Source organism: Cyprinus carpio, chromosome B2, assembly GCF_018340385.1.
Source record: "Cyprinus carpio isolate SPL01 chromosome B2, ASM1834038v1, whole genome shotgun sequence".
NCBI lineage: Eukaryota > Metazoa > Chordata > Actinopteri > Cypriniformes > Cyprinidae > Cyprinus > Cyprinus carpio.
The window spans coordinates 13,811,516-13,828,762 of record NC_056598.1 but is presented as its reverse complement, the minus strand read 5'-3'; the positions used below and the strand labels follow the sequence as shown (position 1 = coordinate 13,828,762).

General features: G+C 37.2%; 2 protein-coding genes across 7 annotated transcripts; both read left to right on the top strand.

Moving 5' to 3' along the window:
• The first annotated feature begins 672 nt into the window (after positions 1 to 672).
• On the top strand, positions 673 to 5,427 carry LOC109073645 (zinc finger protein 414-like). The gene is given in 9 exon segments (XM_042718173.1): positions 673 to 817; positions 908 to 944; positions 1,187 to 1,250; positions 1,346 to 1,456; positions 1,620 to 1,725; positions 2,184 to 2,725; positions 4,440 to 4,555; positions 4,557 to 4,593; positions 5,351 to 5,427. Coding segments are annotated over 8 exon segments (1,065 nt in total). The 5' UTR covers positions 673 to 817; positions 908 to 932.
• Positions 5,428 to 6,350: 923 nt separating this feature from the next.
• Positions 6,351 to 17,198, top strand: LOC109064896 (protein ENL-like). Of its 6 annotated transcripts, none has more exons than XM_042718171.1 (12): positions 6,351 to 6,505; positions 8,048 to 8,228; positions 9,097 to 9,179; positions 9,757 to 9,900; positions 10,004 to 10,129; positions 12,159 to 12,767; positions 12,849 to 12,930; positions 13,011 to 13,119; positions 13,268 to 13,367; positions 14,392 to 14,457; positions 14,563 to 14,634; positions 15,366 to 17,198. In XM_042718171.1, the coding sequence occupies exons 1-12, from the start codon at positions 6,494 to 6,496 to the stop codon at positions 15,492 to 15,494; spliced, it is 1,713 nt and encodes a 570-aa protein (XP_042574105.1). In that variant the 5' UTR covers positions 6,351 to 6,493; the 3' UTR covers positions 15,495 to 17,198. The 6 variants fall into 6 exon arrangements, with proteins under 6 accessions (XP_042574105.1, XP_042574102.1, XP_042574104.1 ...); XM_042718168.1 differs by having other exon boundaries at positions 13,011 to 13,146; positions 14,392 to 14,466; XM_042718170.1 differs by having other exon boundaries at positions 12,846 to 12,930; positions 14,392 to 14,466.
• The last annotated feature ends 49 nt before the right edge of the window (positions 17,199 to 17,247 follow it).

Below are 17,247 nucleotides of genomic sequence, written 5' to 3'. Positions count from 1 at the left end.
GATTGCTTTGAGAGTCAGAATTAAAAACTCAGAACACTATTGGACATATCAATTTCAGGGGCGGAGCATCCCGTTCCTAGCGTCATCTATTCAGAATCTAAATTGGACAGGCGCTAGGCACACAGGACTTTTTATTGCCCCATCTACTGGGCAGTGGAAAAATTAGTACAGTTTTAAAATGAACACACTTCAGGAAACATGTATTTAATATATAAAATATTTATTATTTGTTTACTGTCACATAAATATATGCATAAGTTGATGTATATATTTTGTTGGGAACAGCTAGGGGTTTCAAACTGTGTTCATAAGTTAAACATCTAAGACTTTAAAAGTTTTGACCAGCCTTAAAGAAAAAAATTAGATGACTAATTTTTTAAGACTAGTCTACAACCTGCCCCAGGACTCGAAAAGCAACTGTTACAGAATTGTATTTGTCTCATTTATGTGCCATGTCTACAGGCTGTGTCTACAAGATTTCGCTATGTCGTGTAGCTGTGGATAACAAATGACCAAAAACTCTCTTACAAAAATAAAATCTGTTTTAAAACAAAAGATTTCCTAATCAGCAACTGTGTGCTGCGTGGAATTTTGATTAATGCAAAATCAATCATCTTCTGTGTTGTCATCAGTCAACAAGACGAACTGAAAACCACTGATGTGCTGAAAACGTCAACGTATGTTCTCGCGATATGTAATGACGAACGTAACGCACGTAGGCAGGGTGGAAATACGGTGTAGCTAGATAAACGCTTTAATTTGAATTAATGTCTGTGTTTTACAAGAAGCTTTGAAAACTTTGAGAAATCCATTTAAAGTAAGTGTCATAGTAAGTGCACTATAAATAATTACTCATGAACACAAATATTCTCAGCCGATTATGCGATGTTTTGTTGTTGTCTGCTAGCTCGTGCGTCTGCGGACGTCCCTGAATGTTAACGTTGGTGAGATGATGTTCTGTTAGTTTTATCAGTAAAGTCAATGGATTGCTTGTTGTTTAAACACTAATGATCGTATGCATATTATTCTACTAATTGCTTTTACGTCTGCTGTGTTGTTCCTCTTTGCACACCCGCATTATAATTTACTACGTGCCATTCACTGATGTGTGCATGAGCAATACTGAACATACTGATCATATTTTGTCACATTTATATAGTCTAAATTATGCCAATTGTTATCCTAGGGTGCAGGTCTGACTGGAACAGGAACAATCCCACTACCTCAACTACAAACAATCACCATGGAGGGTAACGTATGCCATTATCAGTACTATACTTTAAATTGCTGGTCCATGCATATTAAAGCCCAGTATAAGTAGAGCTAGTATGCAATGTTCCACCAGGCTGTCAAATGTCCTGCTCATTTTTTGGGTGCAAGAGGACCTACAATAGTCCTGAAGCACTGAATAGTCATCTTCAGGACCATCAAAAGAACACTGCCCAGTCTCTTCCAGGTATAACATCAACATGCCATATTTTTTTTAAATTTGTTTATTTATTTTTTTACTAGTGCCTTTGATGAATGAAATGCTGTTTGCAAACATTTAATCAATTCATAATCATAAACGGTGTCACATCAGCAATTTGGTGTCTAATGCACTGTCCTTTATTCTTTAGGAAAAACGTTCCTGTGCTCTCATATAGGATGTGACGGTTCATTCAACAACATGCAGCAGCTAATGGAACATATGAGGCACCACTACAAGCCAAATTATTTTTTCCTGTGAGTTCTTACAGATTTGCTTTTAGTTTTCTTTCTTAATAAGGTTATTTAATTTTAATAACCAGTCCATAATTTCTCATAGAGGTGCTCTTATTTTAAAACATATTCATTGAATGTCTCAATGAAAAGGGGCATAACACCACCAAAGAAAAGTCTGTTGTTACACTGGAAGATTAAGTTCTGATGTTTTTTTTTTGTTTGTTTGTTTATATAAAAAATATGAGGACAAACAAACAAAAAAATTATGCAATGACGTAGTTAAAGCATCGGGTAGTATGAGTTTTCATAAATACTACCATGTATTGTGCAAGTTTTTTGATGGACAAAATGTTACATTCAGTTTTAGCTGAATTATTGTTTTTTCTATTTGAAAGTTGTTGTTTTTTTTCACTTATTTTCTGCTCTAATGTTGTTTCAGCTTTATTCTTCTTCATTATCATAATTTTTATGTCCTTCAGGTGCGAGAGCTGCAGGGCCAAACTGCGTTCTTACCGCACTCTTCTCAAACACCTGCAGACCTGTGCTAAAGTTGCTAAGAACAAGGCTGCAAAAATAGAGACCGGAATGGCATCTGACACAGATCCCACCAATGTTCCGCCCGCTTCCGCTGACATGGAATCATCTGCACCCCTCTTAGACCCAAATGCACCTGAGGAGATGGAGTCTATGCCCTCTTTGCCCACAAATCCAACACTGACAAGCATGCCAGTAACCCAGCGGCCCCCAGAAAATAACCCATTCACTAACCCCATACCTGCAGGGCCTGTAACTGTGCCGCTTGCCACTCTAAATCCTGCCTCAATCCAAAATCTTCCTTGCCAACCAGAATCTCCCTACAGCTCCTTTCCACCTGCTCTGTCTCCTGTTAACTCAGTCTTCCAGGCAGATCCGGGCCTACAGCAGCAGCAGAGGTCTCCTAGGTCTGGTCCTCCCAGTCTAACGGCTTCACCGCCCCTGCCGTCACCACCAGGATCAAACGCAGTCTGGAGGAAGAACCAAGGTGAATGGATCTCATAAAGCTTTCCTCTGTGAGTGAGGAAAGCCAACTTAAAACAAGTGTCATTGCTCACAATGGGTCTCATTCACTAACTGTGTACACATGAATTTGAGCATGAAATCTGATCATGATTCATACAATAATGTGTTAAATCATTCTAAATGAATGGAAAAATGTCAGTATAAAAATGCAGAACATATTAATATGACATTGATTGAATAGATACACTACTGGTCAAAACTTTGGATTTGTTAATGTTCTCCAAGGCTGATTTTATTTGATCAAAGATACAGTAAAAAACAGTATCAAAAATACAATAAAACTTTGAAGCTATAATTAAATATTAGTTTTTTTATTTTTAACATTCATAATAATACATGTTGGAAATCAGCATATTAGAATGATTTCTGAAGGATCATGTGACACTGAAGACTGGAGTAATAGCTGCTGAAAATTCAGCTTTACTATCACAGGAATAAATCATATTTAAAATATATATTAAAATATATTATATAAAAATATATTCAAATAGAAAATAGGTATTTTAAATTGTAATGATATTTCAAAATATTACAGTTTTTAATGTATTTTGATTTTAAAATGCAGGCTTGGTGAGCATAAGAGATTTTTTTTTAAATAGACAATTATTATTCCAAACTTAATTTTTCCAAATGACATGCTTAAAGTCATTTAGAATAATCCAAATTCACTCAACAAAGTTAAGAACAAATTCATGTGCGTATGCACTTGTTGTGAACTAGGTAGACATTTTTCATGAGAAGTTCTCCTGTCTACATAAATACAGATCCACACAATTATTATTGAATGAGACCCAGTGTTCCTTAAATCGTCCTACATTTTAGACCCTGTTCACCTGTGTATTTTCCAGTTTGCTCAACCGATCTCACCTGCTTATCAACAGGTGTGAGTCCTAATGAAAGGGAATTTGTAAGTCACGGGGGGGAAATGCCTAAGCCTTGGCCATGGCCGCTTTGAGTGAACTGTGTTTTGTCGTGTTGCACTGTCCTGCCAGACCCGCCCGGGCCCCTTTTGCACAGATGGAACTCTCCGAGCAGTCAGAGTTTAAATAGAGATGAAGTCCAGGTGAGGCACAGAGAATCCACACACACATTACTTGAGGGAAAAATCAGATCTTCCCTCAAATGATGCTTTAGATGCTAATCCCCCTCCCCTTCCCCTGCTCTAACCGAGCTGTGTTTCCCTGGGTGTGCCATCTAGCTGTACGACTCAGTCCACTCCCATCCGATCCTAAACGCATATGTCCGGGTGCTTCACTAACATGCAATAAAACATCAGAGAGTGTGCTTTCAGGGCCCGTGTCCCTTTACTTCACTTTTTCCCCTTCCCATTAGCATCTTGCAAAAATCAGGTGGTCATTTCTGGCAAGAGATGGTGCTGTATCATAATAATTGACCATGTGTGGAGAAGTTGACAAGGCTTGCTAATTCCAACACCTTTGTGCCCATGTTCATCTGTCCAAACTGGGTTTAATGATGGTTTTAATTGTGTTGCTCTTGTTTATATGAGCCGATGTCATTGATCACTGGGTTCTTTTTCCAGCTCAGTCTGATACTTTTACTGGTGATGGTTTTTTTCTGTCTGTCTACAAACATTCTCAGTGCACGTATAGCCATGAGTATAATAGTCTTTGATTTAATTTTGATTTTAATGACTCCCTATCAATTCAATCTGTCAGGTCAGTCCTTCAACTGCCGAATCCTTTGGGAGCACACAAGAGGTCGGTACAGTTGCCTACAGTGCGGCCACTGCACCCCAGACCGGGGGGAGATGACCGCTCATATTGAGGGCCAAACACAGGAAAAGAGGGGGGGGGGTGAAGTGTGATCATGGTATGACTTCTGTACTTCATTGTTTAATTGAATGCAGTGCACTTTTTTTGGGTTACAGGGATAGCCCAAAAATGAAAATTCTGTATCATTTACTGAAAACCTGTTAGGATTGTTCCAAACCTGTATGAATTTCTTTCTCCTGCCGAACACAAGAGATATTTTGAAGAAAGGTGGTAACCAAAAAGTTGCTATGCTGTGGTAGTCAATGGCTACCGTCAACTGTGTTTGGTTGAATTTAATTTTTAGTGAACTATCCCTTTAAGGCTGGAATACACTACTTGATATTTGCTTAGATTTTTGCCCCAATTTCCAGTCTATATGAGTCAAAGTTAGTTCCCAGAAGTTAGAGCCGGTCTGCAGGTTTTTTGTTTGTCCGAGTTCACACATTTCACAGAATACAAATAGTGTATGATGAAATTTTTTTTTTTTTTTTTTTTTTTAAGTTTCAGACTATGAATCTATCTAGTCAGTGGATTTCAAATGTATTTTCAACACATATGGTGTTCATTTGTCATGTCTCTAGGGTTGGGGAAAATGTTTCTGCATGGGTTTTTTGTTTTTGGAAGGATTTGAATATTGAATATCCTCAGTTGTTTAGTGTCCAGTTTTGCGCTGTAACATTTACAAAGTCGTAACATTTACATATACATTTGAAAAGACGTGTAGTGCACTGTATTCCAGCCTTTAGTCTTTTGAAAGTAAGTACACAATATAGGGATGTTATCTCACCTGACTGAACCTTCTGTGTATTTTACAGATACAGAGATTGCCACCGCATCTTTACTGGCTAAGACTTCACTAAACTCTGAGAACTCAACTTATACACAGCTCTAACATGAAATGAGATGCTAAACCTGCTGATTGACGACAGAATTTTGGTTGTAGCATTTTATACAGAGGGAGATACTCAATTTTCATTTCACAGACAATGTGGACTTCATGCATCTGTGGTCTGGATCTGTCAATATCACTATTCAGACACATGAAGAGCTGCATGCCTTATCTTCAGTAAGCATCTAGACTAAGAAAATGTTTTGTTAGGTTTCATTAAATAATTTGGAATGGCATATAAATAAACTCAGTAATGTTGTAATATTATGTCGCCTGCATTTTTATTTTTCCTTTTTTATAATAGGCAGTATCTGCAACAGCAATTGTTTAAAATGTATGTGTCAGAATTAAAAACATGAAATGATGCCAAATGTTCAGTCTATTTAAGGTTATTTAAGAAAAAACTATTTTGTTTCTAGACCAGTTGTTTCTGTACTGTTCACTACCTGCAAATAAAACCTGTCTAGAAAACTAGTTTAAATTGTGATTTGAGTTTCTTATCTTATTGTGAAATCTACATTATTTTCTGTGGAGGAATGCGTTTTTTTAAGTATTTGATGTTTTAAATTGTATAGTTTTTTATATATATATATATATATATATATATATATATATATATATATATATATATATATATATATATATAACTTATCTTATTATATATATATATATATATATATGTATATATATATGTTATATATATATATATATATATATAGTAATTAAGTTGATATAAATCGGAAGTAATACTTTTAAGAACTGCAAGAAAGAAAGTGACTGAAAAACTTCCGTAAAATGCAGTTATAGGTGGAGTAACTTTAAGTATTTGCATAGTGTATAAGCAAATAAAAAAATTTAAAAAATAAAGTATCTGAATGATGTGAAAGGGACACAGAGGTAGATGAGAGCCCTTCTGCTTTTATTTTAAAAACTGTCAGTGTCGCGGCCATTTGTTCAAACTGTTTAGTTTCTTCCTTCACACTCCATCAGATGTGTAACAGCGAGGATGCACATTCAATCTACTTCAACGCTTTTGTAAATAGACTAAACAACCGGAACATAGGCAACAATGGAGAACATGGTAATAAGACTTTACTGACACTGCCAGATAGCCAATAGTGAGGAATATGCATGGTTTTTATCACTAAAACATTTATACTAAAAAAGACGAGGCCAACGTTTCTGTGAAGATGGTTAGGATGCTAACTTAGCCAGCTAATCCTTCCTATTTGGCTTAAAGCAGGAAACCCCCGGAATTACATTAGTGTTTTATGTAAATTTATGTCGTGACGAAGATATGCTTATAGAAACAAAAACGTCCTTTTCTAAACCTCAGCTTTTGGCTTATAGGATAGATGGACTCTTGAGTTCCAGCACTCACTACTAGCTGTCCAGCTAGCCCGGACCTGTCTCAAAACCTAGTGAACTGCCTTCATAGAACGTTCGAACTTTTCCACGATCAAACATGCTGTCTAGTTAGGGTGCTCATTTAGGATTTGAGACAGTCATCAGGAGAAAATTCTTTCATTTCAAGGTTGGACGCATGAGTAATGTTGTTGGCTTGTATATTAAAAGCAAAGCTTAGATTATCAATGTTGAGTGATGGAATATTAAATCTGCTGTCTGCATCTTTAAATGATTAAAGAAAAGTCAAACAGCTCTTTTTTTATACATAGAACTAGTAGTGTGTAATGAAATTCTGCTGTGTCTTGGAAGTTTAAGTAACTACATGGATGTAAATGATCACAGTAAATTAATGAAACAACATCTGACAAATTTTAATAGAAATAGATACCTCAGAGGTCTGGATCTGTACTGAATGACAGTTCATCCATGCAAAATTAAGAGCTCTTATTTACTTGGTTTAGCTTATCAAGTGTTATACACTGTAGACTGTTTGAATTCAGTCCCATTTAAATAGCAGTTGCATTAGACATTATTGTTCGATTAAAAAAAAATAGAAATAATAATAAAAATATAATACATATATTTTATATTAATATACTATAGGATGTTGATATCTATCTATCTATTTATCTATCTATCTATCTATCTATCTATCTATCTATCTGTCTATCTGTCTGATAGACTTTGAAACATCAAACTTTTAAATCTGCTTGCCAGGCTTTCTCAAGCCAATATCAATTATGAATTGACAAACTTTTTATCTAGTTATTTTTGACAGTTTTGTGTTATGCAGTCACTGTAAAATTGTTTTAGGCACAGATAAGATGCAAACTCAGTCAACTCTGGCAAGGAATTTATTAACCATTGAGCTAACGCATACAAGCCTATCAGTCATTTTGTTTCCATACTAAGAAAAGCTGTAAACAGTAAACCATCACGTGCGTGTAGAATGTCACAGAACTGTGAATTTCCGCCTCTAGCTGTCAGAGAGCAAAAGCTGGTTGATTTCTCACAGATATAAGCAGCAGATATAACAGTGGTGTTAAGAAGTTGGCCAAGAGCTTATTTTAGTCCCTTTTAGTCTCTGAGTTATACATGTCACTCACTGATGAAGTATTGTAATCTTTTTTCCCCATTTCTACTGTACTAGTGTTGTAGGACTCATGTTCAGAATAGAGAAGCCTGACAGATGCCTGCTGCTTTCCTCTTGTTTCAGTGCACTGTGCAGGTGAAACTGGAGCTGGGACACAGAGCCCAGTTAAGGAAGAAAGTCACTACCGAGGGCTTCACGCATGACTGGATGGTGTTTGTTCGAGGCCCAGAGGCGTGTGACATCCAGCACTTTGTGGAGAGAGTTGTCTTCCACCTTCACGACAGCTTCCCAAAACCTAAGAGAGGCAGGTTTTAATTTGAGTCAATGTCGTAACACTGTAACTTTATACAGCACTCACAGCCATGCAGGTTAAAGTCCCTTTCAATCAAGATTAAAGAAACCATTTGTATGGATGCCCATTTTCTTCTGTTGAGTTATCGTGATTAATCATCATTAAGTCCAGGTAACCGAAACTTAAAATATCAAAAAAGGTTATAAAGGTGTAATAAAAGTAATACAAATGAACCGAGTCATTTAATTCAAGTCTTGTAAAGAGATATGATTGATTTATATGATGATAAGAATTAATTTAGGCTTTTATTTACATCTAAACAATGGTGAACAATTCCTTCAATTTCTTTCAAATGTGTTTTACAAATAAATGTTCGGCTTTTAAACAAATTTTTTTGTATCATATCTGTGGTTTTTGTATTTGCCACAAAGTAAAAACCTGGATGAACCATTTAAGTATGGTTTCTTGATTGTTTTCCAGGTGTTGTATTTGAAGGTGAAGTGTGTAATTTTTTAATATAACTTTCTCGTATCCCAGTTAAATGTGCAGAGACAGCTATAAGTAAGCCATTTATAGGTTGACTTCCCAAAACGTGTAAACACTGTGTCTCTGGAGTGCTTTCAAAATATCTCCCTGTTTGTTTGAGTCAAACTCTGGCTAAACCAATGGTGTGATTTGGGGGAGTATTGCGGAAACCTGTTCGGAAAAAATGGTTATTTTTGCAATTCCATTGTGTCAGTAGTGGCAAAGAAACAGCACACTTCACCGTATTGTTATTAAGTACATGCACATAGTGCATTCTAGCTTCATATTTCTGTTTCAGTGTAGACTGTTAATGTTTAGCAAAACTTTTTTTCACAATATTTTTCATGTTTCACAGTTTGTAAAGAACCCCCATATAAAGTGGAAGAGTCAGGCTATGCTGGTTTTCTCATGCCTATAGAGGTCTATTTCAAAAACAAGGTGAGCACATCACATATCTTCAGCAATATCTGCATTTCTTTTGTCTTCTTTATGAATAACCGGTATGTAAGAAAAGTTCAGCACAGTGTTACGCTCAGTCTTTTTAGATATGTGCGGCTGTGTTATTTTGCCAGTGATGGGGAGTTTTGCAATTCAGTAAAGGTAAAGGTCACCCAACTAGGTGAACTCAGTATTTGCACTGGGAGCTAGCAGATTTTACAGACACGCTAACAGAGAATTGACATGAAGCTAGTGATCTACACAGAACTCGGAGGGGGTGTTAATGGTAAGAATATGTGAATTTGTATTTCACTTTAAGACTTCCGTTTCATATCATTATCATTTTGCATATTTACTTTTCCAGAATACGTAGTGGAATATTTATGGGGGTTTTTCATTTTCTGTCTTGTTCCCTGAAACGTTATCTTCCAAAGACTTTACTTTGTAAATATTTCACACACTGCTAGTCTGAGGTTCAGGTTTGATACTGCCGTTCCTACTTTCATCAACACAATTTCTTTATTCAATATTTGTTTTTATCTATAAAGCCTGAACATGCTTGACCCTTCTATCACAGGAGGAGCCTAAAAAGGTGTGCTTTAATTATGACCTTTTCTTGAACCTGGAGGGCAACCCACCTGTGAACCACCTGCGCTGTGAGAAGCTCACATTTAACAACCCCACACACGAGTTTCGACGCAAGCTAGTCAAGGCCGGTGGGGTGAGTGGGACTGTTTGTCTTTGCTTTTTCTGTACCTCTATAATCAGCTCTTTTCAACAGATTCTCACTCTCTCTTACTGTTGGGATGTTATTCTTGTCCCAGGTTGTAGTTATTTCTGAGGGAGCGGAGATGATGCCAAGGCCCAGTCCAGATTATCCAATACTGCCTACTATTCCACTCTCTGCCTTCTCAGACCCCAAGAAGATCAAGTCCTCTCATGCAGTAAAGGTTAGTAATAATAAAGTCATTATTTGGTCATAAAGTTAATTAAATTATTCAAAATTAATTTGTTAAAAAAAAAATTTGAAATATATTTGAAGTGTTTAAGAATATCTTATATTTTTTTGCTAGTTTGTTGATCCAAAGCTATATGACTTCCCTTTATATTTGAAACACAAATGAATCTAAAGGGATCTATGACTTTCCATTAAAAGGCCATTCCAAAGAAACTTTCAAAAAAGTTAATGAAGAGATTATTAAACTAATCCAGATGAATCAAGCAGTTTAATGATAGTCTTCTGTAGAGATACAGTCACTTTATCTGATGATTGGATTTAATTACATATAAACGTTGATCAGCACACATACATAGAGGACATCAAATATGCTTGCTTGAAGTGTAAAACCAAAGAGGTTTGTTTGCAGTATCACGCAAACACTAGAGGTTTAAAATGTTCAGTCCTGCAACAGTCTGACTTGCTTTTGCTAAAAATAGGTTATATTTCTTACCACTTCCACTTTTATGTTTTGTCCCACTCGTGCCTTCAAAAAAGATTTTTATGTTATGCAGAATGTTCCAATATGATTCTGTCCTACTCCAGTGTCATAGGCTATATTTTCTAATTCCCACACATATGACACAGTAGAAAAAAGGAAGGTGCTTTCCCTTGCTGTCACATGCAAGAGAAAAACATAGGGAATATCCAAACCTGTGGCAGTAAACTGTTTTTTTTTAACACAGTAGACAAATAACATTATGAAATTAATTTGAGTAAACTTTCATTTATTTTTGGATAGTTATATTTTGCTGGAGTCCTAAGAGTTATTTCCTGTCTCCTGCGTCAATGTTTTGGTAGGACGTTTAATGGAGGGACACAAATCTCTCAGGTTTTGTTAAAAAGACCTTCATTTGTATTTCGGAAATTAACAAAAGTTTAAAGGGTTAGTTCATCCAAAAATGAAAATGAGCCTGTTATTTACTCACCCTCAAGCCATCCTAGGTGTATGTGACTTTCTTTTTTCAGACGAATCCATTTGGAGTTATATTAAAAATTTTCCTGGCACTTCTAAGCTCTATCATTGCAGTGGGTGGGTGTTTCTGTTCAACAGTCCAAAACACGTTAAATAAAGCACGTGCATCTGTAATGAAACGTGCCTCACACGGCTCCGGGGGGTGAATAAAGGCCTCCTGTAGCGAATCCATGTGTTTTTGTAAGAAATATATACATATTTCAAACGTAATAAACACTTTTTTTATCACTTCCACCATCTGTCATACACGGAAGCAGTTCCAGCAGATGACGCAGAACGTCGGCGTTGCGTATTAAGTGACAAATGTGGAGAGAGAACAAAATAAAATGCCAGTCATGAATTAGAAGCACAAAACGAGGATTTGTAAAGAAAAATGTTGGAGAATTTCAATATAAGCCAAGAGGAGACTGGTTTTCCTTTGCTAAAGCAAGGAAACTTTGCTTCCTTAAACAAACTCGTGAGACTAGCATATCTCTGTGGCGCGCGTGTCATCCCCCAGAATGCTTCTGCAGAAGTGAGAGAAAAGGGTTTATTACGTTTGAAATATGAATATTTTTCTAACAAAAACACATGGATTTGCTACAGAAGGCCTTTATTTACCCACCAGAGCCGTGTGAGGCACGTTTTATTATGGATGCGTGCACTTTATTTATCGTGTTTTGGGCTGTTAAAGAGAAACACCCACCCACTGCAATAATAACGCTTGGAACAGCCAGGACAATTTTTAATATAACTCCGATTGGATTCGTCTGAAAGAAGAAAGTAATATACATTTAGGATGCCTTGAGGCTGAGTAAAGCACAGGCTAATTTTCATTTTTGGGTGAACTAACCCTTTAATGGGATTGGAATGACATGAAAGTGAGTAAATGGTGACAGAATTTTCAGTTTTGGGTGTGAGCTATCACTTGAAGTTTCAGTGAACAAGCTCATTTATTCTGGGTGGACTTGTGGTTAGCTTCTCAGTATGTACTGAATGATTAGTCATTTCAAAACTTTTATTGTAGGAGTCAAGTAAAGATGGAGGAAGTGGGAGCAGCAAAGCCCTCAAAGCCCATAAGGCAACCAAAGAGCACCGAGAGCGCACACGAAAGGATTCAGAGAGCAAGACCACATCCAGAGAGAGCGACCGCGAGAGTGGCAAGTCCTCACGAGACCAATCGTCATCCTCTTTTTCAAAGAAAGCCCCAGACGGCAGAGGAAAAGATGAGGGGAAAACTGTGCCCAAAGCAGCCTTCAAAGAGCCCAAACTCACAGTCAGAGAGTCCAAAATAGATGGCATGTCTCCAAAAGGTGGAGGAGCGGTGACAGGTGCAGGGGGACAGCTGGACGCTCGTGCCCCAAGCAAGAGGCCCCCGTCCGCCACCGAGTTTCCAAAGCTGAGTACAAAGAAACAGAAGAGGATGGGCTCTGAAGGCATGAAGGGGCCTGTGAGCGGAAGCTACAGCAGCAACTCTCCCCGCATTACCTCAACAACACCCTCCACATACCCCGAGAAGAAAACCCCTAAAGATAAAGGCCACTGGGCAAAGATGAAACCAGAAGTGCAGGAAGTGAAAAAGCAACCAGAATCCGACGAATCCAACTCTGAGGATGAAGCCTCTTCCAAATCAGAGGTGTGTTTTGGTTTTTCCATCAGGATTGAATTTGAATGTATTTGAATGTAGTGAAGCTCAAGCATGTTGTTTATTTAGCAGTCGGCTCCATCCAGTCCGTCTAGTTCCAGCTCCAGCTCCAGCTCTGATTCTGACTTTGAGCCGTCGCAGAAGCAAGGCCAAGGTATGGAGTTTAATCATGAATTGTACTATCAGGAGTGTGTCACCTCATTGAGTTTGGTTGAACGTGATGATTGTGTCCAGGGCCGCTCAGTTATATGGTAGAGGAAATGCGCTCTGAAGGCTCTGATGATGACAGCAGCTCTGAGGTTGAGACGCCCATGAAGGCGACTCCACCTAACCAGGACTCTCGGTCTGTGCCAAGAACTTCGTATTTGATGTAACTTGGTCGTGTTTGAATTCAGTTCAATTTTATAAAAAAATAAAATCATAAGCAAATGTCCACACATGAATATTACCATAGTCATGGTGCACACTGAAGTTCTTTTTTCTGTTTTCAGTTTAAGCATGGACAGTGAGAGTGATGGTAATGAGGAGTCCCGTCCTCCCAGCCAGGAAGCCCCCTCACCTCTACCCAAACTCAGCTCAGCAAACCTCAAGGTAAGATCTGCATTGCATTGCAATGAAACTTTGGACTGGTTTATGCACTGAATATAAATTAGTGCAGGATATACTTTGAAACAATTTTCACTCAGAAATTGCTTGCAAATTTCACAAATAATTACAAAGAAATGTCAAGTAACGTACCTCATTGAACATGAAATTTAAAGACTGAAATAGTATTTTTGGGTAAAATATGCTCTAAGGGGAAGTTGTGGCGTAGTGGTTAGAGAGTTTGACTCCTAACCCTAAGGTTGTGGGTTCCAGTCTCGGGTACCACAACTGAGGTGCCCTTGAGCAAGGCACCGAACCCCCAACTGCTCCCAGAGCGCCGCAGCATAAATGGCTGCCCACTGCTCCGCATGTGTGTGTTCACGGTGTGTGTGTGTTCACTGCTGTGTGTGTGCACTTTGGATGGGTTAAATGCAGAGCACGAATTCTGAGTATGGGTCACCATACTTGGCTGTATGTCACGTCACTTTCAATTAATAATCGGTTTTATTTACAACCTAGAAAAATCATTTTTACAGCGAAACCAAAATTTATTCAGACACCTTTCAACATTTCTCACATTATCACAGTTTATTCGCTAGAAAACGGTAATAAAATATGGCAAGAACTCAGAGTTTGATAGAAAGTTATGTAATGAATTACATTGAATAGCTGTCAGCTGACTTAAATTTAAGCATACAATTAGATAATACCGATTTAGGTCAACCAATTACCAAGCAATGATTAATTTTTGCTCAGTCTGTGGTGTAAAAAGAGTCACATTAATAATTAAAGAAAATCACTTGGTCAGGTCAAAGTGTCTGAATAATTTTTGTCCGATCCATGTTGCTAGTTGTCCACTGTATGAAATTTTTTTTGGGTGTAATATGTTTACTTTATTTTGCTATCCTCACTTACATAAATGAACTATAGTGCCCTGTACCCACTAGTAAACAGGTATCAAAAACTATATCTGGTGTCTTAATAATTTTTGGATTTGCATTTGATTTTAAATCATTTTGTCCTTTGTCAGATGTTAGGAAAAAAGAGCCCAGATTCTTGCACCCGCGAGAAAGTGCTCAAGAGGGGATACGACAAGGTAGGAAGGGTAAATAACTGAATCATACTCATCAGTTGCTGAAATACATATTTTTATCGCACATAAAACTACAATGAAGCTTTCAAATGATTGATCTGATTACAGGCTTATACAGAGGAGCTTGTGGACCTCCATCGCAGGCTGATGGCTTTGAGAGAGAGGAACATTTTACAGCAGGTAACAATATTTTTTTCTTCATTTGGGTGTATTTTAGGTGATCCTCGAGTTAAAGGAATATTTCTGCTGCTAAAGTGTGATTTATCTTGCTCTTTTGGTTTAGCACTAGTGCATTCTTTTATAGAAAGTCCGTCGTATCGTAAGAGTCAAGAGGTATCATCATTGTACAGTCTACACACAAGCAGTAGCCAAGTTTATTAGATCCGTATCGCACAGTGTGACATGCAGTGATTGCTAAAATCGTGCAGTGTGTTTTAGGACAAAGTTTTATTTGTTAACCTTAGTTAATGCACTGTGAACTAACATGAACAAACAATGAACGATTGTATTTTTATTAACATAAACAAAGATTAATAAAGAGTGTAATAAATATAGTGTTCATTGTTCGTTCATGTTAATTAATACATTAACTGATGTTAACGAACGACAACTTATTGTAAAATGTTACCAAATATCTGTTCTCTATTTTAGTGGAATGATGTGTGTTTGTAATGTTTGAAGTATCACATGATTCTTCAGATTTAAAAACTATTACTCAGGTCTAAAGTATCACATGATTGTTGAATAGAAAGTTTAAAATAACAGCATTTATTACTTTTGATCAATTTAATGCATCCTTAAATAAGAATTTCTGGTAATTTCTCTCATTGTAGAAGAGATTTTTTTTGTGCTTTTTGGAATGATGCTGTTTGCTGTTTTTTGGTTGCCTTATATGCATTTGTGTCTTTTAGATTGTGAACCTCATAGAAAAGACTGGCCATTTCAACATCACCAACACAACCTTTGACTTTGACCTGTTCTCCTTGGATGAATCAACTGTACGTAAACTCCAGAGCTACCTAGAAGCCACATCCACATGACATAAACTGCTCGGCCGTGATTGTGTGTGAGAGAGGCCTCCAAACTGACTGGGGGCAGAGGGAAAGGTATTGACAGCAACATATAAATGCACAGGAACAAACAAAAAACGAAATGAGAAAACAAACAAAAAAAAAACTTTATACTGTACTAGAAATAAGCAAACAAAAGGACCAGGGGCATAAAGGGGCGGTATTCAGGGTTTATCTAATAACAGCACTGCGCATTGCACTAAGAATCAAACTGTTGGCACAATACTGTCCAAAATGGACAAGATCTCACATAGGCACCGTGGATGAGATAACGTATTACAAGTAGGTACATTTCAAGACTGGTTTTGCACCAAAGCTATAACACTGGTGGAAAGGATCCTTCGCTCGGGCCTTTCTGCAGGCAGGGGCGATGACTGAAAGACTGTGTCCCCTCTCTACCCCTTCACTCTTCTGCACAGCGTGGTGGTGTAGAAAGAGCCCAACTAGATCAAACCTGATCGGCATACTGTTTTTGTCTGCATAGCTTTGTAGCCCCATGTGTTGGATAAAGTACATACTCTCGAGCTTTGGTAATAGATGCTCCCTCGGATCAGCTAAAGGGGAAAAACTATGCCTTTGTAGTGCCTTTTTAAAATATCATGTTTCTAATTATAACTGTTTGTGAGTCTCTCATTGGTCTTTGGATGACCAAAAATGATCTGTCAACATTCAAATGCCTGAAATTGCCCTTTTAAACACGGTTTAATACCTGTCCGGAGAGAACACGTTATGAGAGAACCGTTCTGCATGTGTGATCTGAGAAGGTCTTGTGCATTATTCTATGTTTTTTGATGGTCAGCGACATGAAGTCAATATGTTACGCATTTGAAGTTCTTTTTGTAGTTTATTTAAGTAACTGTGCACTTTTTCTGGTCACTTCAGTGCTTTGTAATTATCTGATAACTTTATTTATGATTATTTTCTTTTCTTTTTTTTTTACACATAATGTTGACTTGCAAAAATGTACAGATTTTGTCAATGTTTTTAAATGCATCTATTGAAGTCATATTATTGATTATTCGATCACTTGAGAGAATATGCACACAGATTGAAAGGGGGATGTTTTGTCTGTATTCCAATGGTGCGATTGGAAAAAAGAGTCTTCTGTTCACCTGAAGTATTATACAAGTGAAAATGTATTTGTGTCAGATACGTATTGTCTGATGACATTGCTTTTTAAAAAGCATACCTGCTTGACATGTTATTCTCCATTGTCGATTGCCAGTTACCCTTTTTGATTCTCAATAATGTATGGTTATAAAGTAAACAATGTTTTCAGTGAAACGTTTGTGGCAGATGTATGTTACATCATGGGAAAGTTGCAGTGATCTGTGTTTGTGCATGATTGACACGTGAATAATCACTTGCAGGAATGTGCGTACAACATTCACAACCCTATACATTTATCAGCTCTCCTCAGGACTATTGCACATACAATAGATGCTCATAATAAATCCAAAATCATAAAACTTGAAGCGCATGGTGGAAACCTCTAGTAGGTCACTCTTTATGCCGTGTTTGCTTCTCTGCCATAAGAAGTAGCATATTCATATCAAGGGGAATGGGAACATTTACAGTGTTTATGTAAATATGTAACAATTTGCATTATATAGGCTATCATATATGGAAAGCTGAAATTTTGGAATCATTAAAGCTCATTCTCCGTTTAGTTTATATCAGTATGTGTGTTTATAATTTTACATTTTATATGATCTTTTTGTGT

What these genes read in the sequence shown, in the direction of transcription:
- LOC109064896 (XM_042718167.1), top strand. An exon ending in GATACGACAAGGTAGGAAGG is followed by an intron (nt 14,467 to 14,562) that starts GTAAATAACTGA and finishes ATCTGATTACAG; the next exon opens with GCTTATACAGAGGAGCTTGT. An exon ending in AGAGGAACATTTTACAGCAG is followed by an intron (nt 14,635 to 15,365) that starts GTAACAATATTT and finishes TGTGTCTTTTAG; the next exon opens with ATTGTGAACCTCATAGAAAA.